Genomic DNA, 22,846 nt, shown 5'->3' with positions numbered 1-22,846 from the left:
AAGGAAGCTTCCGCCCCTCCCAAAGCTGAAGCTAAAGCGAAGGCCTTGAAAGCCAAGAAAGCAGTGCTGAAAGGCGTCCACAGCCACAAAAAGAAGAAGTTCTGCACATCTCCCACCTTTCGGCGGCCCAAGACCCTGCGGCTATGAGGGCAGCCTAAATACCCCTGGAAGAGCTCGCCCAGGAGGAACAAGCTTGACCACTATGCCATCATCAAATTCCCCTGACCACTGAGTCAGCCATGAAGAAGATAGAAGACAACAACACACTTGTGTTCATTGTGGACGTCAAGGCCAACAAGCACCAGATCAAACAGGCTGTGAAGAAACTCTATGACATTGATGTGGCCAAAGTCAACACCCTCATAAGGCCCAGAGGAGAGAAGAAGGCGTATGTTCGGTTGGCTCCTGATTATGATGCTCTGGATGTTGCCAACAAGATCGGAATCATCTAAACTGAGCCCAGCCGGCTAATTCTAAAATATACACTTTTTCACCATAAAAAAAATTTTGTATATTGATACAAATTTAAGATTAACTTTGTTAGAACATACTGCATATACATTTCTATTCTTGTTCAGGGTACTATAGCTCATTTAACATTGAACACAAATTCCTAGTCCTTGAAAGTTGTTATTGTCAACTGTTTAGGATAATAAGGAAATGCAGATTAGTAATGAATCACCTATTATAATTGAACTTGTAATCATATTAGGTATGTTTACAAGGTCAAACAGATATATTTTAAATAGACAGGTAATTTTTAAACACTTTAGAGAACTACAGAATATAGCATTTAAGATGTTTTAATAATACGTTCTTTTTTTTTTTTAAAGACAGTGAGACAAATCTGCTCCTGGTAGCACTTCAGAGAAAATGATGGGCATATAAAAAACCAAAACCAAACCAAAACAAACAAACCTCCACATGAAGTTTACATTATTTGTGGTGAAGTAGGCCACTGGGTAAGAAAGTACTCTGGCCTTTATTGCTAACTGTATGCTCTACATATTGGACAAGCAGGACACAAAAGAGTGTGACTGCCAAACTTTGTTAAGACAAGGCAGAACAGTCCTTCAAAAATCCTGCTTCATAGAAAAGTCTGTCAGATATGCTAGGCCTTTAGGGCAAAGATGGATTCCCCAACATTGTAGAGGAATTCTAGGTGACTGTCCAGGCAGGTAGCCAGCTGTTTCTGCCATTTCTCAATATTTTTTTTTTTTTTTGGAGCTGCTTGCTTGTACTTCCTGTTTACTTAGTTAACACTGTTTCCTTCTTGGGTCTCTGAGGGAGTTGAAGACTAGATAGTTATAGTTTTCCTTGTTTATCAAACACAGAATAGGAACTCACTAAAGAGGTGTAAAGTGTATAAGGTTGAGAGACATCAAAAATAGTTTTGGGTGACAATACAAGTTATGATAGAAAGTAAGTTAGGGACAAGACTTTTGACTTACCAAGATAGGAAAGATAATGGAGTTTTTTTCTCTGAATTTGTCAAATGCAAATGGACTAGACACTACTGATGTATTTACTGCCTGTATATATTATAGTTATTGTACTTATTGTATATAGTTTTTCTTATATTAGTTATAGCCTTCTTTTTTATTTTAGACAAAAAGGGGAAATGTAGTGATATTTTGTTTGTAATCTAACAAATAAAGCTTGCCTGAAGATCAGAGTGAAGAGCTAAGCTACTAGTTGGTCATAGAGTCCAGGCAGTGGTGGCGCACACCTTTAATACCAGCATTTGGGAATCAGAGGCAGACAGATTTCTGTGAATTCAGTGTGACCCTGGACTATACAAAATTGATCCAGTCTAGGAGAGAAAGAGACTCAGGTGGGTGGAGACTCACACCTTTAATCCCACACCAGCCAGCGAGGTGGAGACTGGAGTGATATGGCTGGGTGAAGAGAGAAATAGAAGGTGGAAGGAGACAGAAGCTCACTGCAGTCTGGGGATGCAGTCCATCTGAGGATTTGTAGAGGCAGAAGGTCTCTCTAGTGCCTGGCTGTACTACTTCTCTGATCTCTCAGTTTTCACCCCCTAATATTTGACTCCAGGCTTTTATTATTAAGAACAATTAGAATTCATGCTACAGGATCCCTTAGTACTGAAGCTAAAGATGGTTGTGAGCTGCCATGCAGATGCTGGGAACCAAATCTGGACCTTCCGAAGGAGCAGCAGGTGCTCTTAACTGCTGAGCCTTTGCTCCAGCCTTTTATTTTTTTTAAATCTCCCTCTCCCTATTCTACCTTCTACTGAAGTGTATCTCTTGAGAGAAGGCTGTTTCAGAGTTATCCTTGCTGTTTCAAGAAACAAATTATACTATTCAATATAATTTAGCTGTGTTTGTTAAAAATCACACTAAACAGGGCTGCTTTAACATCTCCCTTTCTGTGCTTTCACCTAAAAGTATTTCAGTGCCTGTTATGTGGGAAGCACTCTTTCAGGCAACATGTCATAGAGGAAAGTCAAAGTATAAGCTGGGTGTGGTTATGCACACAGGCAGTCCCAGAACTTGGGAGGCTGCAGCAGAAGAACAAGAGAACAAGTGGCCAAACCATCTTGGACTATATAGTAAGACGCTATCTCAAGGGGATGGAGAGATGGCTCAGAGTTTAATAACACTAGCTGCTCTTCCAGAGGTCCTGAGTTCAACTCCCAGCAACCACATGTGGCTCACAACTACCGATAATGAGATCTGGTGCCCTCTTCAGGTGTGCAAGCAAACATGTAGGCTGAACACTGTATACATAATAAATAAGTCTTTTTTTTAAAAAAAGATGGCACCTCAAAAAACCAATAGGGGATGTGGAGACGACTCAGCCAGTAAAGTGCTTGCTCTGAGGACATGAAGACCCAAGTTTGGATCTGTAACACACAAAAAAGTTGGGCAGGGCTTTAAAATCCCAGCGCCAGGGAAGGAGAGACAAGAGGATCCCTGGGGCTTGTGGCCAATCAGTGACCTCTAGGTTTAGCTGAGAGACTCCAATCTGAAAAAACAAGGTGGAGAACTAAAGAAACGGTTCTGTGGTTAAGAGCACTGGGTGTTCTTCTAGAGAACCTGAGTTCAGTTCATAGAACCCAACGTGGCAGCTGACAACCATCTACACAGTTCCACAGGATCTGACACTCTCTTCTGGCTTCTGTGGACACTGCACACATGGTACATAAGCATAAGCAGGCCAAATACCCATATATATAAAGCTTTAAAAATAGTAAGATGGAGAACTGACTGAGAAAGATATCTGGTCAGCCTCTGCCTCCATATTCATAGGCACACCCAAGTACATTCACTCTTCTCCACATGTGTAGCCATAAATATGCACACACACACGAAAAGAAATACAGCTAGACCCTGTCTCAAAACAAAAACAGTAACAACAACAAAAAGACAAAGCCCTTTCCTTTTCCTCCCCCTTCTTTCTCTTCTCCTCATCTCTTCCTCCTATTCTTCCTATTTCTTCTTCTTGAGAGTGTTTCATGTAATCTGAGATGACTTCAAATTCTCTATGTAGATGAGGAGAACCTTGAATTCCTGGTCCTCCTGCCTCCACCAGCTACATGCTGGGATTTCAGGTATGCATCACCTCTTGGCCAAAAGGACAACGTCTTATTTGAGTAGAACTTATAGTCAAGATTATGAAACATTCTCAATGTTGGAATTTTATTACTAAATGGATTTCAAAGGTAAATAATTTACAGTGAACAATATTATGTGTAATTTTTATCTCACACATTTAATTTTTAATATGGGATTAAAAAAAGTTTAGAGCTTAGTATTTTTAGGCCCAAAATAATCAGATTGGTCAGAACTCACCGTGTCTTATTGACATAAGTTGACAGTAGCCTATACCACCAAAAAGATTTCCTTCTGCAAATTGTTCCACAATACAGAGACATTGTTGGGCTCCTAGAAAAAAAATGGAGGTTTGTTTGTTTTGTTTTTAGGGTCATAGTATGCATTTAAAGTACTAAATCAATAAGATTATAGTTTAAGCTAGGCCAGAACCACTTTGCAGTATCAGGAAAAAACAAACAACAACAACAACAACAAAAACCAAGACTCATATGGACAGGCTTTGACACTACTTTTGTTTTGTTTATCTGTCTATTGCTTGTTTGATGGGGAACCTCCTTCAGCCAATGGCTTTGAGAGGCTGGGCCAGGTTGGGTGTGACTTTGGGTACCAAAAGCCCATGGGAGCACCTGCTCGGCCTCTTCCCACTCGCCACACCTGGATGTTGGACCCTGTTCTTGTTTCCCTGTTGTAATCCATGAATTTCCCTTTTAATAAAGAAAAACCTTAGTATATTCTATTCTGAGCTAGCGTGGGATTCCTTTATTCACGTTCCCTCCCATCTGACACGTTCTGCTTCATCTGGATACCCAATGTGGGGCTGAGTTCATGATTACTGGGATCCCACCCACCACCATGCTCCTACTTTGCCATCCGGGTATGTTTCTCGCCTGCCCATGGCTCACCTGCTGCTGCTTAGGAACTTGATTTTCTCCACCATAGCCCAATGTTAAAGGGACTCGCGATTGAGGGGAAGCTTTGGGTATCCTTCTTATTCCAGCCACCAACTCTCTCCGTGTATGGAATCACTTTAATTGTCCTTAATAAGTGCTTTCATTTTGTTAAACAAGGCATATTTATCAGTGTCTAAGCAGGCAACAGTGCGTGCGGAACCAGTGCAGGATGCTGTGCAAAGAAACTGGCAGGAGCCTGGGCTGCTTATATCTCTCCTCCATTGCCCTCTGCCATGTGCTACAACTGTGACACCTGCTGGCCAATAAAGATTATTACACCTACTCCAATTCACTGTAATTGCCTAGGGCAGGCAAGTAAATTGAAATTTGAAAGTTAGATGATGACAGACTATTGTGATGAGGCGAGGGAGCCGCGTCCCGCCGTCCGGCTAGCTTTACCCAAAAATAATTAGACAGAAACTGTATTCATTTAAACACTGCCTGACCCATTAGTTCTAGCCTCATACTGGCTAACTCTCACATCTTGATAACCCATTTCCATTAAATCTGTGTAGCACCATGAGGCTGTGGCTTACCAGGAAAGATCTTAACCTATGTCTGTCTTGGGCTGGAGATTCATGGCATCTGCCTGACTCTGCTTTCTTTCTCCCAGCATTCTGTTCTGTCTACTCCACCCACCTAAGGGCTGGCCTATCAAAAGGCCAAGGCAGTTTCCTTATTAACCAATGAAAATAACACATAGATAGATGACCCTTCTACACCAACTGACTATATCACCATTCATGAATTTAATAACTATTTTGCTTAAGCTATGGATGGTATGATGTGATGGACTTATGTGATTTTCCTTATACATCCATTTATTTGACTTTGGGAATTAGCTTTAATTTTCATATTATATCTTTAAGAAAATGGTTTGATAACAGAGCCAAGAATGAGACACTTTTAGAAATGATACAGATTTACAGACTCATAATGAACAGCTAGCTGAAAAAATTAACACTTATTGAAAAGGAAAACATTAATTTGACAGACAAAATTCAATCCAGTTTGAAGGGTGCTGAGCAATTATCTGAAAGAATTCATACTGCTAAATTTAACAATCAGAATCTGTTGAAAAGTTATGATAGGTTAACGGACAAGGTATTTCTGTAGGAAGGCAATATGCATGCTATCCAAATAATGTCCAAGGATGAGACATTGTCTTTACTGGACAAATTTCATACCTTGGAATCATGTGTGAAGAATAACAACCAGAAGCTAAATGAAACAGTGAGGGCACTAGAACAGAACACAGGACTGGAGATTCAGATTTTACAAAAGGCAGTGGTAAAACGATTAGCAAAGATTATTAGAACTGATGAGCAAGGAGAGAAGGTATAAGAACAGGATTTAGCCTCACCAGTATGAATAAAAGTAAAGAATGATTTACCCAGAGTTTTAACTGTTTATCCAGCAATCTCCTCTGAGAAGCCAACAGGTACAAAATACCCTCAGGTAGTCAAAGAATATAAATGGAAACTTAGAGGTATGAGTGAGCTAAAGGAAATTAAGCAAGCAACAGTATCTTATGGCTTGCACTCATCAGTTGTTAGGGAAACAGTAAAAATGTGGGCTTCAAGCAATAAGGCTACCCCACACAATTGACTTCAATTAGTCTCAGTGGTCCTAGAAGATGGACCCCAGCTGCTATGGAAATGCTATTGGCAAGAAGAGGCAACAATTTTTAGAACAATAGGGAAAAACAAAAGGATTTGAGGCCTCCCAAGATCAAATTCTTAGGACCAGGCTCTCTACGATGAACACACCTTGCCCTATGCAGCACAGCAGCTTTAAATGCTTGGGACAGGATTCAGGAACAGGAAAGGAACTGAATCATATACCAGGGTTAAACAGGGCCAGAGAGAACCCTTTAGTGACTTTTTTACAAAGATTAACTAAGGCTGTACAAATATGAGTAACAGGCCCAGAAGCTAGATGAGTACTTATTGAACAGTTTTTGAAAATTCCAACTTAGAATGCAAAAAGATACTTGGGCCTTTAAAGGATAGATCATCACCAATAGATGAATGGATCTTGTATACAATGAATGTTTACACATTTGACTATAGTACTAAGGCTTGGGTAGGAGAAGCAATTTCCAGTGGTATGAGGAGACATCAAAATGCCAAATGTTTTAATTGTGGTAGAATAGGATATCTGAGAAAGGACTGTAGGAAGTCCTAGGAATAATGCCTCCTTTGGGAATGGCAAAAATAGGTGGTCTCAACCTATATGTAGGAGATGTGGCAAAGGCTGACTTGAATCAATGAAGGTAGATCAACAAAAGACAGACAAGGCAACCCAATACCATCGGGAAACTGCTTGGGAGGCCTCTCACAGGCCCCCAAGTCAAAAGTGAACCAGTCATTTCCCGTCACTGTGGAGGACATGTCTCACCAGGAAAATCAAAAAATCCAGTGCCTGCTGTAAAAAAAAAATACTGTGCAGGATGATGGAATAAACATGGAGGATGAATCAAAAATTCCAATAGGAAATAGGAAACGTATATTCTGGCAGATCAAAGACCAAAGTTAAGAGTGCATATAAATGGCATTGTAACTGATGGATTACTGGACACAGGTGCGGCTATGTCTGTCATTACTCCAGAATCTTGGCATCAAAATTGGCTTCTTCAAGAGGCAGATGTTCATTTCCTAGGAATTGGAATCCTATCTCAAGTGAAACAAAGCATGAGATGGGTTGAATGCATAGGGCCAGAAGGACAAAAAGGAAGGGTGAGGACTAATATCGCAGTTAATTTATGGGGTTGAGACCTGCTGCAGCAATGGACTACCCAGATTAACATTTCTGAGTCCCAGAAACAAGGATATTATAAGGTAGTATACACAAAGGTCACCAGCCATTCAGGCTGTACAAGAACACAAAATACCCAGCAAAATTCTTCAAAGACGGTGAAAGAATGGTACTCAACTTCAAATAGAAAAGCAAAAACCCAGGATAGCCAAAACTATCTTGTACAATAAAAGAACTTCTGGCCAGGCGATGGTGGCGCACACCTTTAATCCCAGCACTCAGGAGGCAGAGGCAGGTGGATCTCTGTGAGTTCTAGGCCAGCCTGGTCTACAAGAGCTAGTTCCAGGAGAGGAACCAAAAGCTATGGAGAAACCCTGTCTCGAAAAATCCAAAAAAAAAAAAAAAAAGAACTTCTGGAGGCATTACAATGCCTGACTTCATACTCTACTACAGGGCTACCGTACTGAAAACAGCCTGGTATTGGCATAAGAACAGGCAGGAGGAACAATGGAACTGAATAGAAGACACGGATATCAATCTAAACATCTTCAAAACCTGATTTTTGACAAAGAAGCAAAAAATATAAAATGGAAAAAAAGCATATTTAACAAGTGGTGCTGGCATAACTGGATATCAACATGTAGAAGAATGAAAATAGACCCGTATCTATCACCATGCACAAAACTCAAGTCCAAATGGATCAAAGCCACACTGAACCTTATAGAAGAGAAAGTGGGAAGTACACTTGAACACACTGGCACAGGGAACCACTTCCTAAATAGAACCCCAGCAGCACAGACACTGAGAGAAAAAATTAATAAATGGTACCTCCTGAAACTGAAAAGCTTCTGTAAAGCAAAGGACATGGTCAACAAGAAAAAAAAAATGACAGCCTACAGAATGGGAAAAGATCTTCACTAACCCCACATCAAGACAGAGATCTGATCTCCAAAAGATACAAAGAACTCAAGAAATTGGTCACCAAAAGAAGACATACTCCAATTAAAAAAATGGATTACAGACTGAAACAGAGAACTCTCAATGGAGGAATCTAAAATGGCTGAAAGATACGTAAGGAAATGTTAAACATTCTTAGTCATCAGAGAAGTGCAAATCAAAACAACTCTGAAATTCCATCTTACACCTGAAAGAATGGCCAAGATCAAAAACACTGATGACAACTTATGCTGGAGAGGTTGTGGGGAAAAGGGAACACTTCTGCATCACTGGTGGGAATGAAAGTTGAACATTTCTGCATCGCTGGTGGGAATGCAAGCTGGCACAACCTCTTTGGATGTCAGTGTGGTGATTTCTCAGAAAATTAGGAAACAACCTTCCTCAAGACCCAGTAATACCATTTTTTAAGGATGCTCAATTGTGCCACAAGGACATGTGCTCAACTATGTTCATAGCAGCTTTGTTTGTCATAGCCAGAACCTGGAAACAACCTAAATGCCCCTTGACCGAAGACCGGATAAGGAAAATGTGGTACATTTACACAACGGAGTACTACACAGCAGAAAAAAATAACAACATCTTGAATTTTGCAGGAAAATGGATGGAGCTAGAAAACATTATTTTGAGTGAGGTAACCCAGACACAGAAAGACAATTATCACATTTACTCACTCATAGGTGGTTTTTAAACATAAAACAAAGAAAACCAGCCTAGAAACCACAATCCCAGAGAATTTAGACAACAATGAGGACACTAAGAGAGACTTACATAGATCTAATCTACATGGGAAGTAGAAAGTATAAAAAAATAAGATCTCCTGAGTAAATTGGGAGCATGGGGACTTTGGGGGGAGGGTTGGAGGGGGAGGGGGAGAGGCAGGGAGGGGAGCAGAGAAAAATGTAAACTCGATAAAAATCAATAAAAAAATAAAAAAGAACACAAAGTAGCAAATTTTTATAGGTACCAAATGCCGTACCTTTAAACTGGTTAACTGAGAAACCAATATGGGTTAAACAATGGCCTTTAACAGAAGAAAAACTGCAGGCTTTAGAACAGCTGATACAGGAGCAAGTAGATGTTCACCTTTTTGAAGAATCAACCAGTCCTTGGAATTCTCATGTATTTGCTGTTAAAAAGAAATCTGGGAAATGAAGTAATGGTGACAGATCTAAGAGCTGACAACAAGGAAATTCAACCTGTGGGCCCTCTACAATCTGGAATTCCTCTGCCTTCTCTATTACCAAAGGGATGGCCTCTTATAGTTATTGATTTGAAAGATTGTTTCTTCACTATATCTTTACAAGAAAAGGACACAGAAAAATTTGCCTTCACAGTGCCTACTTAACATAATTCTCAGCCTATTAGGAGATATTAGTGGACGGTTCTCCCAGAGGGAATGCTCCATAGCCCCACCTTGTGCCAATACTTTGTAAATCAGCCATTGGAAATAATATGTAAACAATTTCCTAAATCTATAATTTACCATTACACGGATGACATTTTGTTATCTGATTCAAACATAGATCTTTTAATTTTTTAAAATATTTATTTATTTTGTATACAATATTCTGTCTGTCTATATGCCTGCAGGCTAGAAGAGGGCACCAGACCCCATTACAGATGGTTGTGAGCCACCATGTGGTTGCTGGGAATTGAACCCAGGACCTTTGGAAGAGCAGGCAATGCTCTCAACCTCTGAGCCATCTCTCCAGCCCCAACATAGATATTTTAGAAGGAATGTTTGAAGAAATAAAGAAAGTTCTGCCAAAATGGGAATTACAAATTGCTCCGAGTGCTCCATGAAACACAGCTTGCTCCAATACTGAGGGGACCTAAGAGACAGCCACAGCAAGGATTGGACCAAGATGCCAAGACACTGCCAGCCTCATTGAAGAAAGAGATGAGTAGGCACCAATGCAAGAATTCCTCCAATATCCTAAAAAGCAATAGGGTAACACCAGAACCCAGCAGACATAAAAAAGAAGACTTGATCATCCTAACCCAAAAGAAGTAGAAGAAAACAACTTTAAATGTAACTTTATGAAAATGATAGAGACTTTTAAAGAAGAAGTGAAAAACTCCCTTAAAGAAATGGAAGCAAAGACAAACAAAAAATTGAAAGAAATTAATAAATCCCTCAAAGAAGCCCGAGAAAACCAAGAGAAACAGGTTAAAGGAAACAGTTCAAGACTTGAAGACTGAAATAGAGGTAATAGAGAAAACACAAACTGAGGGAATTCTGAATTTGGAAAATCTGGGTAAACGAACAGGAACTACAGAGACAAGTATAACAAACAGATATAAGAGATAAAAGATAGAATCTCAGGTGCTCAAGATAATATAGAGAAAATAGACTCATTGGTCAAAGAAAAATTAAATCGAACAAATTCTTAACACAAAACATTCAGGAAATCTGGGACACCATGAAAAGACCAAACCTAAGAATAATAGGAATAGAAGAAGGAGAAGAATTACAGCTCAAAGGCACAGAAAATATATTCAACAAAACTACAGAAGAAAACTTTCCCAACCTAAAGAAGGATATGCCAATGAAGGTACAAGAAGCTTACAGAACAACAAATAGACTGGATCAAAAAAAAAATCCCCTCGCCATATAATAATCAAAACACAAAACATACAGAATAAAGAATATTAAGAGTTGCAAAGGAAAAAGGTCAAGTAACATATAAAGGTAAACCTATCAGAATTACATCTGACTTCTCAATGGAAACCAAGAAAGTCAGAAGGTCCTGGATAGATGTGCTTCAGATACTAAGAGACCATGGATGCAAGCAAAGACTACTAAACACAGCAAAGCTTTCATTCACCATCGATGGAGAAAAAAGATATAACATGACAAAAACAGATTTAAACAATACATATCCACAAACCCAGCCTTACAGAAAGTACTAGAAGGAAAACATCAACTCAAGGAAGCTAACTATGCCCACAAAAAAACCAAACACCTGATAATCTCCCTCCAGTATAACCCAAAGAAGGGAAACACACAAACACTACTACCAAAAAAGAACCAGAGTTAACAACCACTGGTCATTAATATCACTTAATATCAATGGACTCAATTCACCTATAAAAAGACATAGGCTAAGAGAATGGATACAAAAACAGGATCCAACATTCTGCTGTTTACAGGAAACACACCTCAGCCTCAAAGACAGACACTACCTCAGAGTAGAGGGTTGGGAAAAGGTTTTCCAATCAAATGGACCTAAGACACAAGTGAGTGTGGCTATCCTAATATCTAACGGAGAAGGATGCTTTATACAAATAACAGGAACAATTCACCAAGATGAAGTCTCAATCCTGAATATCTATGTCCCTAATATAAGAGCACCCACATATGTAAAAGAAACATTACTAAAACATAAATCGCACATCAAACCCCACATACTAATAGTAGGAGACTTCAACACTCCTCTCTCACCAATGGACAGGTCAACCAGGCAGAAACTTAATAGAGAGATAAGAGAACTAACAGATGTAATGAATCAAATGGACTTAACTAACATATATAGAACATTCCACCCAAACACAAAAGAATATACCTTCTTCTCAGCACCCCATGGAACTTTCTCTAAAATTGATCACATACTTGGTAACAAAGCAAACCTCCATAGATACAAAAAAATTGGAGTAACCCCCTGTGTCTTATCAGATCACTATGGATTGAAGTTAGAATTTAACAATAATACAACTCTCAGAAAGCCTACAAACTCATGGAAATTGAATAGTGAACTACTGAACCACCCCTAGGTCAAGGAAGAAATAAAGAAAGAAATTAAAGTCTTCCTTGAATTCAATGAAAATGAAGGAACAACATATCCAAACCTATGGGACACTATGAAAGCACTGCTAAGAGGAAAGTTCATAGCACTAAGTATTCACATAAAGAAAATGGAGAAAGTTCACATTAGTGATTTAACAGCACACCTAAAAGCTCTAGAAAAAAAGAAGCAGACTCAGCCAGGAGGTATCGAAGACAGGAAATAATCAAATTGAGGGCTGAAATCAACAAAATAGAAACACAGAAAACAATACAAAGAAGCAATGAAACAAAGAGCTGGTTCTTTGAGAAAATAAACAAGATCGACAAACCCTTATTCAAACTAATCAAAAGGCAGAGAGAGCATCCAAATTAACAAAATCAGAAATGAAAAGGGGGACATAACAATACACACTGAGAAAATTCAGAGAATCATTAGGTCTTACTACAAAAACCTGTACTCCGCAAAACTGGAAAATGTAAAAGAAATGAACAATTTTTTTAGATAGATACTATATACCAAAATTAAGACCAGATCAGCAATTTAAATAGATCTATAAGCTGTGAGGAAATAGAAGCTGTCATCAAAAACCTCCCAACCAAAACAAGTCCAGGGCCAGATGGTTTTAGTGCAGAATTCTACCAGAACTTTTGAAAAGAGCTAATATCTATACTCCTCAAAGTGTTCCACATGATAGAAACAGAAGGGACATTGACAAACTCTTTTTATGGGGCTATAGTTACCCTCATACCAAAACCACACAAAGATTCAACTAAGAAAGAGAATTACAGACCAATCTCACTCATGAACATGGATGCAAAAATTCTCAATAAAATACTGTCAAACCAAATCCAAGAACACATCAAAAAAAATCATCCATCATGGTCAAGTAGTCTTCATCCCAGAGATGCAGGGCTGGTTCAATGAAAATCTATCAATGTAATCTATCATATTAATAAACTGAAAGAACAAAACCAGATTATCATTTCATTAGATGCTGAAAAAGCATTTGACAAAATCCAACACCCCTTCAAGATAAAGGTCTTAGAGAGATTAGTGATACAAGGATCATATCTAAATATAATAAAAGCAATATACAGCAAGCCGACAGCTAACATCAAATTAAATGGAGAGAAACTCAAAGTGATTCCACTAAAATCAGGAACAAGACAAGGCTGTCCACTCTCTTTATATCTCTTCAACATAGTGCTTGAAGTTTTAGCAATAGCAATAAGACACCAAAAGGAGATTAAGGGGATTCAAATTGAAAAGGAAGAAGTCAAACTTTCATTATTTGCAGTTGATATGGATAGTGTACATAAGTGACCCCAAAAACTCTACCAGACAACTCCTACATGATAAATACCTTCAGTGATGTGGCAGGATACAAGATCAACTCAAAAAAATCAGTAGCCCTCCTATACATAAATGATAAAGAAGCTGAGAGGAAAATCAGAGAAACATCACCTTTCACAATAGCCACAAATACCATAAAATATCTTGGGGTAACACTAACCATGGAAGTAAAAGAACTATTTGACAAGAATTTTAAGTCTTTGAAGAAAAAAATTGAAGAGGACACCAGAAAACGGAAGGATCTCCTGTGCTCATGGATAGGAAGGATCAACATAGTAAAAATGGCAATCCTACCAAAAGCAATCTATAGATTCAATGCAATCCCCATCAAAATCCCAACACAATTCTTCACAGACCTTGAAAGAACAATAATCAACTTCATATGGAAAAACAAAAAAACCCAGGATAGCCAAAAAAAAAAATCCTATACAATAAAGGAACTTCCAGAGGCATTACCACCCCTGATATCAAGCTCTATTACTGAACTACAGTAATGAAAACAGCTTGGTCTTGGCATAAAAACAGAGACGTTGACCAATGGAATTGGACTGAAGACCTGGATATTAATCTACACACCTATGAACACCTAATTTTTGACAAAGGAGCTACAATTATACAATGGAAAAAAAGAAAGCATCTTCAACAAATGGTGCTGGAATAACTGGATGTCAACTTGTAGAAGAATGAAAATAGATCCATTATCTATCGCCATGCACAAAACTCAAGTCCAAATGGATTAAAGACCTCAATATAAATCTGACCACACTGAACATGATAGAAGAGAAAGTGGAAAGTAGCCTTCAATGCATGGGCACAGGAGACCACTTCCTACATATAACCCTAGTAACACAGACACTGAGAGCAACAATAAATAAATGGGACCTCCTGAAACTGAGAAGTTTCTGTAAAGCAAAGGACACTGTCAGTAAGACAAAAAGGCAGCCTACTGAATGGGAAAAGATCTTCACCAACCCCACATCAGACAAAGGACTGATCTCCCAAATATATAAAGAACTCAAGAAATTAGACATTAAAATTCTAAATAACCCAATTAAAAAATAGGATACTGAACTAAACAGAGAATTCTCAACAGAAGAATTTCAAATGGCCAAAAGATACTTAAGGAAATGTTCAACTTCCTTAGTTAATGCAAATCAAAACAACTCTGACTCTGAGATAACATCTTACACTTGTCAGAATGGCTGAGATAAAAAACACTAATGATAGCTTAGGCTGGGGAGGATGTGGAGTAAGGGGAACACTCATCCATTACTGGTGGGAATACAAATTTGTACAACCACTTTGGAAATCAGTATGGCAGTTTCTCAGAAAATTGGAAACCATCTTACCTTAGGATCCAGCAATACCACTCTTGGGAATATACCGAAAATATGCTCAATCATACTACAAAAGCATTTGTTCAACTATGTTCATAGCAGCATTATTTGTAATAGCCAGACCTGGAAACAACCTAAATGCCACTCAACTGAAGAATGGATAAAGAAAGTGTGGCACATTTACACATTAGAGTACTACTCAGCAGTAAAACACAATGATGTCTTGAATTTTGCATGCAAATGGACGGAATCAGAAAACACTATCCTGAGTGAGACAACCCAGACCCCCCAAAAATTAGTATGGTACATACTCACTCATAAGTGGATACTAGCCATAAACAAATGACATTGTGCCTGTAGTTCATGATCCTAGAGAACCTAAGTAATAAGGTGAACCCAAAGAAAAACATATATAGACCCACCTGGAAATTGGAAACACACAAGATCACTTGACAAAATTGGGAACATGGGGGCAGGGGGTAGAAGGAAGGAGAGAGGGGAGGGTTGAGGAGAACTTGAGGGAATGGGATAGTCAAGATGGAGGAAGGACAGATATGAGAGCAAGGAAAGAGATATCTTGATTGAGGGAGCCATTATGGGGTTAGCAAGAAACCTGGCTCTAGAAAAATTTCCAGGAATCCATATGGATGACCCCAGCTAAGAACCTAAGCAATAGAGGAGAGGGGGCCCGAATTGGCTTTTTCCTGTAGTCAGACTGATGACTATCTTAAATATCACCATACAACTTTTGTCCAACAACAATGGAAACAGAGGCAGAGACCCCCATCAGAGCACTGAACTGAGCTCCCAAGGTCCATTTGAAGAGTGGAAGGAGTGAGAGTATGAGCAAGGAAGTGAAGACCATGAGGGGTTCATCCAAGGAGACAGCTTGCCTGAGGTAATGGGCGCTCATCCCTCTGAATGTGGTTGACAGTTGGGGCAGACTGAGGGGCCACTGACAGTGCACAGGGATTTGTCTCTCTTACATGTACTGGGTTTTTGGGATCCTATTCTCTTTGGATGTATACCTTGCTTAGCCTAGACGTAGTGGGGAGGGCCTTGGACTTTCCAGAAGGCAAAGTGCCTTACCCTCTTTTAGGATTAGAGGGGGTGGGGTGGGAGGGTGTGTGGAGGGAATGGGAGGAAGGGAGGGAGTGGGAATTTGGATTGGTATTTTTTAAAGTAACACACACACATACACACACAAAACAAAAACAAATTGTTTCTGGCCAGGTGGTAGCGCACACCTTTAATCCTAGCACTTGGGAGGCAGAGGCAGGTGGATTTCTGTGAGCTAGTTCGAGGACAGCTAGGACTATTACATAGAGAAACCCTGTCTCAAAAATTTTTTTAATAAAAGATTTATTTATTATGTATATAACATTCTGCCTCCATATAGGCCTGCATTTATGCCTTTATGCCATAAGAGGGCATCAGATCTCTGATGTGGGAGTGTCATATCAATCTGTTGCTTTCATTGGTTAATTAATAATGAAACTGCTTGGCCTGATAGGTTAGAACATAGGTGGGTGGAGTAAACAGAACAGAATGCTGGGAGGAAGAGGAAGTGAGCTCAGACTCCATAGCTATCCTCTCTGAGGCAGATGCGATGAAGCTCCGACCCAAGATGGACGTAGGCTAGAATCTCCCTGGTAAGTCACCACCTCATGGTGCTACACATATTAATAGAAATGGGCCAAGCAGTGTTTATATGAATTCAGTTTGTGTATTGTTATTTTGGGGCATAAGCTATCCAGGCGGCCAGGAGCAGGGTGGCAGGAATGCAGCCAGCAGCTCCTCGCTACAGATCTCATTATGGATGGCTCTGAGCCACCATGTGGTTGATGGTAATTGAACTCAGGACCTCTAGAAGTATAGCCAGGGCTCTTAACCTTTGAGCTGTCTCTTCAGCCCCTGTTTTGTTTTTAAGATAGGGCCTTACTACATAGCCTTGGTTGGCCTCAGACTCACAGAGATCCACCTGCCTCTACCTCCTGAGTACTGTTTTTTTTTTTTACCACCACCCCAGGCCTTCATTGCATTTTTTCATAAACTAGCTTGTCATCTCAAATTCCCATTGCTTATTATCTAATATACAAAATTGAAACCTGTTCTGCTAAGCTAGTAAGGTATGAGAACCAGCCAATTAACAAACAATGTGTTTCTTCCTTCGTACTTTGGAGCTGTTGATGGGAGGTGGTTGCAAAGTTAATCATTTCTCTCCCCTTCCCTGTTCCTAGGTAGGGTCATGCCTGGGTCTTAACAATATGGTGTTAGTGAAAATCTGTGTCCCTTTCAGGATGAAGCATTAGATGTGAATGTGGCTTCTCCATCTTCATTTCCCCTCTTCTGGGAAGACTCCAACAGAAAAGGCTGTCATTAGATGGATCCTTGATTCACATGTTGTTGCGGGAGGTCCTTCCGCCCCTCCAACTAATAATAGCTGCTGAGATACCAGCCCATTGGGGCGTGGTTTCTCTCCCTTTAAAAAAACGGCTACTTCCTCTGCTCACTCTCTTCACTTCCTGCTCCGCCGGTGACTAGACTCCCTTCCTGGTTGTGCAGAGGGCTGTTGTCTGGGATGGTGATCTGTAAGTTTTTTCCCCTTTAAATAAATACCACCCTATTAATCATAACTCCAAACTGGTGTGGCATTGTTCGTGACTTATGCCTTCAACATGTGGAGGAAAGCTCCCAACCTTTGCACTGGACTGTTTTTTGTAAGACAAGAAGTTTGACCATATTGGGTAAGGGTGGGGATGGGGTTATGATAGAACACTTTCATAGGATGTGCAAGTCCCTGGATTTAATCCCTATAACTGTGGGTAATAACAGAAAGGAATTCTTAAAATGAAAGGTTTTGTCATATTAAGAAGCTAAAAGCGCCGGGCAGTGGTGGCACACGTCTTTAATCCCAGCACTTGGGAGGCAGAGGCAGGCGGATCTCTGTGAATTTGAGGCTAACCTGGTCTACAGATTGAGTTCTGGGATATCCAGCACTGTTACACAGTGAAATCCTATTTCTAAAAACCAAAAAGAAAAACAGACAAGCAAAAAACCCAACATCTCTTAGAGAATGAAGTAGAATATCCTGTAGATTAAAACAAAATTAAAAACAAGACCACTAGGAAAATATTTCAATAGGCAGCTATGCAAATTCACAGGAATCAAAGTTCATTCATTCCCATTTTTGTAGTAGATTCTGTCTCTTAAAAACCCATTTTCAGAATTGTGTTTGTTTTTGCATTGTGAGGGTTGAATCCAGAGTCTCACACATCTGAATGTTACCTATCCACATCCTAAGCAAGCACTCAACCACCGAGCTACACTGCCAGCCCAAAGCTTCTTTTTAAATTGTGTATTAGAATGTACTGTCTTTCCTGTGAAGGACATCTTTCATATTAGTAGTAAAAATGTCAAGAAATCCCACTGAGAAAGTAAGATCAGTTAAACAACCAACCACCTTTTAACCTGCCCAAGGGAAGCAAGCTTTGAGACTAGCCTGCCAAGAAGCATTTAGAGTTCAGGCCTGCTTCATGATTGTGCAACTTTGAGTCACTGATGACTAATCTTGAATAGTTTTGGCTGCAGTCTATGACCCTGATGAAGATAAAATATATTTACCAAATGATAGCTAACAAAATATTAGGTACTGATGTTACTCAAGATGGCTTAAAAAACAAAAAATGTACAGTATGAATCACCTTCAGAGAAGGCAGTATGTACTATGTGGGTTAAAAGGCACTGTGAGAATAGTGTTAAAGGTTTAATTTTAATAATCTAAAGGTATGTGACTTAGGCCAACTTTACTAGCTCACAAAGTTAATTTAGGAATAACTATTAATGTGTTAAATAAACTTTCTTTGATCTAAAAATTATACGTCTAAGAATCTGTTCTAGGGAGGAAAGAACATGGTTAAGAATGTTAATAAAAAGTATACGGGCTGAGGATGAGTCAGAATTTAAAGAAGCTGGTTGCCCTTCCAGAGGATCTGTTCAGTTCCCAGTGCCCACATGGCAGCTCACAACTATCTGTAACTCCAGTGCCACGGAATCCAATGCCCTCTTCTGGCCTCTACAGGCACTAGACACACACACGGTATAGGGACATGTAGTTGCTTATGAATGAACATAAAATAGATAAATACTTCTTTTAAATTTGTGATAATGGGACCCAGTAGGATAGTTCAGCCACTAAAAGCACTTGCTGTGCAAGTCTAGTGACCTGAGTTTGATTTTTGGAACCAATGGGGCAAGGAGAAAACTGACTCCCCAGAGTTGTCCACTGGCCTTCATATGTATACTACGGCATGCTTGCATCTGCAGGCACACTTATCACACACACACACACACTAATAATAATAAAAATAATAAAATAAAAAAGTTAAATTACGATATGGTCTGGGGATGTAGCTCAATTGTAGACTACTTACCTAACATGCATGAGGCCTATGGTTTGATCCTCAGCAACCCCCAAAATTATGATTAAATAGAATAATAAGTAGCTTTTAAATAGAGAACAATGTGTGTAGTAACAGGAAGTAGTATTCACAATATTTTATTATGTAAGAAATGCCTGGGAGGCAATGGGGAGATGCTGGCCAAAGAGTACACAGTTTCACTTGGACAGGATATGTAAATTCTGCAAATCTGTAGTACTGATGGTTGCCATAGATACTTGAAAGATACTTGAAAACCTCTAAGAGATCTTAAATGCCCTTACCAGAAAGAACTATAGATATGTGAGGTGACAGATATATTAGCTTGATTTAATAGGATATGCAAATATTGAAATATTACATTGTATACTAGAAATCTGTATTTTTATCAACTTTTGATGAATCTGGCCTGGAACTCACAATATAGCCTAGGCTGGCTTTGAACCGGAGGCAATCACCCTATATCAGTTTCCCAAGTACTGAGATAGGACACATAAGCCACCATATTGAGCTTTATTTGCCTGTTATATCTTCAGCGAGACAGTAATATTTGGTTGGTTATCACTGCCTAATTCATTTACAGTGAAGAGAACAGATAAACATTCCAGTATACATAAATTACAGTTTTGTTTTGTTATTTTGACATTGGGTCTTAGCTTTGGTGGGCTAGGAAATCACTATGTAACCCAGGCTGGCCTTGAACTCATGGCAATCCTCCTGCCTCTGACTCCACGGTGCTGATTACAAATGTATGACACTTCCCTCATCTGGAGGTGTGTGGATTTGTTACTGTTGTTTGTTTGAGAGGGTCTCACATAACCCAGGCTGGCTCTGGGTTCACTCATCCTCAACTACTACTTACTGGATGCTAAGATTATATAGTTAGGAATTTATATATTTCAGACTACAAGTATGCGGACCAAACTATAGGCAGTGGCTAGGTTAGGGGAAAGAAGATGATGAGGGTCGAGAAGGGTACATGCAACTAAACTGTTCATTTTCTATACTTGTATTTGTGTGTATATGGTGGTGGTGGGGGCTGCAGGCCCATGCATGCCACAGGACACATGCATGTACAGACTGTGTGTATATGATGTGGGGGGTGGGCTGCAGGCCCATGCATGCCACAGGACACATGCATGTACAGATTGTGTGTATATGGGGGGGGCTGAAGGCACACACATGCCACAGGACGCATGCATGTACAGATTGTGTGTATATGATGTAGGGGGTGGGCTGTAGGCACACACATGCTACAGGACACACGTACAGATCGGAGGACAACCTCAGCTGTTGGTCCCTCACCCTACACCTTATTTTGAGACAGGCTGTTTTCCTTGTTTGTTCCTAGGTATACCAGGCTAGTTCGTCTGTGAGCATCCAGGGAGCCTGCTCCGCCTCTCCTTTCACCGTGGGTGTGCTTAGATTACAGATGCGTGTTTGCACCCAGCTTTGCATGGGTCCTGGGGAATCAAACTCAGCAAGCACTTTATCTACCGAGCCATCTTCCCAGCCCTGACTTAAATTTATTTATTTTTGTTGATTATAAATTTCATTCATTTACTACTTCTTGAGATAAGGTCTCGTTCTGTAGCCGAGGCTGGTCTCAGACTCATGGCACTGACCATTTTGCCTCAGCAGGGGCTTATAGGCCCAGCCTCCTTTAAAAATGTAAGCACATGTTCCTTTTAAAGAAAGATATAACAAAACAGTATAAGCAAACAGTGTAACAAAAACAGTAGTTCCTGAGACTAATAGCCGGAGATTATTTCTAGGCTACTAGAATTCCTCTGATGAGGTTCATGGGTTCTGGGAGCTGCAAAAGCTACTTCGTTGTGGCTGTGGCTACTTCTCTTTGTGTGACCCACTGTAGGGCTGCCTGGTGTCTGGTCCAATTTCTGTTACTAAATTAATTTTAGCCAGCTTTAGATTATCACAGTCTGGATACTAAGGAATTTGTCACAGAGCGCAACGTCCTACTGTGTGTGTGTGTACATAGAATTATAGATGGGATGAAAAGTCACTGTTTTTACCTAAAACTAACAAATGCCAAAGCAGGATTCTTATGAAATAACTGCAACACACACACACACACACACACACTTCTCATCTTGCTCGCCTTTCCAGAAGGACTGACTTATAAAGTGTGACAACAGATTCATTCTGAATCTTCACGGGTGCCCTCACCCTGCAGAGGCATTGCTCCTTGTGCTGGAGAGAGTCCTGGGAACATCCATTCTACTGTGGACGTTAGCGGGGCTGGGAAGGATTCGAAGCCACCGTGTTGCAGACTTCACGGGCTTGATTATATAAAAAGTTTTATGGTTTACTTCTAAAATATCCCACCACCAATTCAAAAATTAAGAGAAAAGGTGAGAAATCGAAAAAGTTCCAGGTATAAAAAGCTCTCTAAAAACGTTTCGGAAAATAATCAGAGGCACTCAAAGTTGGGTGCAAAGGTCTGGTTTCTCGAGATTACAAACACTTTTAAAACTCAAACGCTGTATCCGAGAGCGGCTGCTAAGTTTTGATTATGGCGCCAACGTTCTGGTTGCAGTCAGAACAGGTTTCGTTTCACTGTACTCACTCTGAATTCTTTCGGGTGCCTCCGATGCTCCAACAGTCTGCAAACCTCAGGAACGCCAAACGTTCAAGTTCAAATGCTTTCTCTCTTTTTTTTTTTTCTTCCCCGGGGAACTGATGCTTCTGCCACTCCTCCCAGAATCCTTCTAAAAATGCACTTTAGAAAACTTAATTTAATCACTACGCCTGCGACAGTAATTCTAATTGGCCCAAAACATACTTCTGCCGCACTTCCCAGAATCCCCTGAGACATTAGCGATGCACTATGGGAATTGTAGTTCAGTTTCCAGGCACGGAGTTGTGACCTTGGATAGCAAAGTTAACCTTAGTTGTCAAAGCTTATAATGAAAACCACCACAACCAAATAACTCTCGCACGTTATTGGCATGGAGGTTTTATTTAGATGTTGCTTGGCTGAATTGGTGAGCTCCAGGTTCAGTGCCTCAACAAATGGAAGAGCCTTGGAGGAAGGCACTCAATGTCAACTTCACCCTCACTTGAACATGCATGCACCCCACCGACACACATGTGCCCATGTACATGAACACACACACACACACACACACAAGCAAAAACCAGACTCTTTTTTTTTTAAGATTTATTTATTTGTTATGTATATAGTTTTCTATCTGCATGCATGCCCACAGGCCAGAAGAGGGCACCAGATCTCATTACAGATGGTTGTGAGCCACCATGTGGTTGCTGGGAATTGAACTCGGGATCTCTGGAAGAGCAATCAGTGCTCTTAACCTCTGAGCCATCTCTCTGCCCCCCCCCCCTTTTTTTAGACTAGAAGTTCCAGGCCTCTCTTTTATCCCAGGAGACAGAGGCAGAGCTCTTTGAATTTGAGGCCAGTCTGCAGTACATAAAAGGTTATCCAGGGGTGCATACTTGTAGCATGAATAATAAAAGCCCAGAGACAGATATTGGGTTTCAACCTGAAGATTGGAAAAGCAAAACGGCCAGCCACTGGAAAGCCCTTACCTCTATCTACCTCAGACCAAAAATGGCCAAGATCCTGTCTCCCTGAATCCTGAAGACTCCAGACTCCACTCCACACTCCACTGAGTTCCTGTCTGTTCCCCTTACATTCCTTTCTCC

At 40.1% G+C, this 22,846-nt stretch overlaps 1 protein-coding gene across 4 annotated transcripts in view; it reads right to left on the bottom strand.

Moving 5' to 3' along the window:
* Positions 1 to 21,906, bottom strand: part of Nudt13 (nudix hydrolase 13) — a 55,423-nt gene extending 33,517 nt beyond the window's left edge. For all 4 annotated transcript variants that reach the window (XR_007589385.1, XM_050126967.1, XM_050126968.1 and 1 more), the window contains exons 1-2: positions 21,750 to 21,906; positions 3,819 to 3,911 (exon numbers count right to left, since the gene is read on the bottom strand). Coding sequence is in view for 3 of the 4 variants with exons in the window: in XM_050126967.1 (XP_049982924.1) it covers positions 3,819 to 3,901 (83 nt within the window). In the remaining variant the exon portion in view is untranslated. The remainder of the gene's footprint in view (positions 1 to 3,818; positions 3,912 to 21,749) is intronic.
* Positions 21,907 to 22,846: the final 940 nt, after the last annotated feature.

Source organism: Alexandromys fortis, unplaced genomic scaffold (assembly GCF_014885135.2).
Source record: "Alexandromys fortis isolate MF-2015 unplaced genomic scaffold, M_Fortis_MF-2015_v1.1 scaffold_233, whole genome shotgun sequence".
NCBI lineage: Eukaryota > Metazoa > Chordata > Mammalia > Rodentia > Cricetidae > Alexandromys > Alexandromys fortis.
The sequence above is the reverse complement of the archived record's forward strand: the minus strand, read 5'-3'. Positions and strand labels throughout refer to the sequence as shown.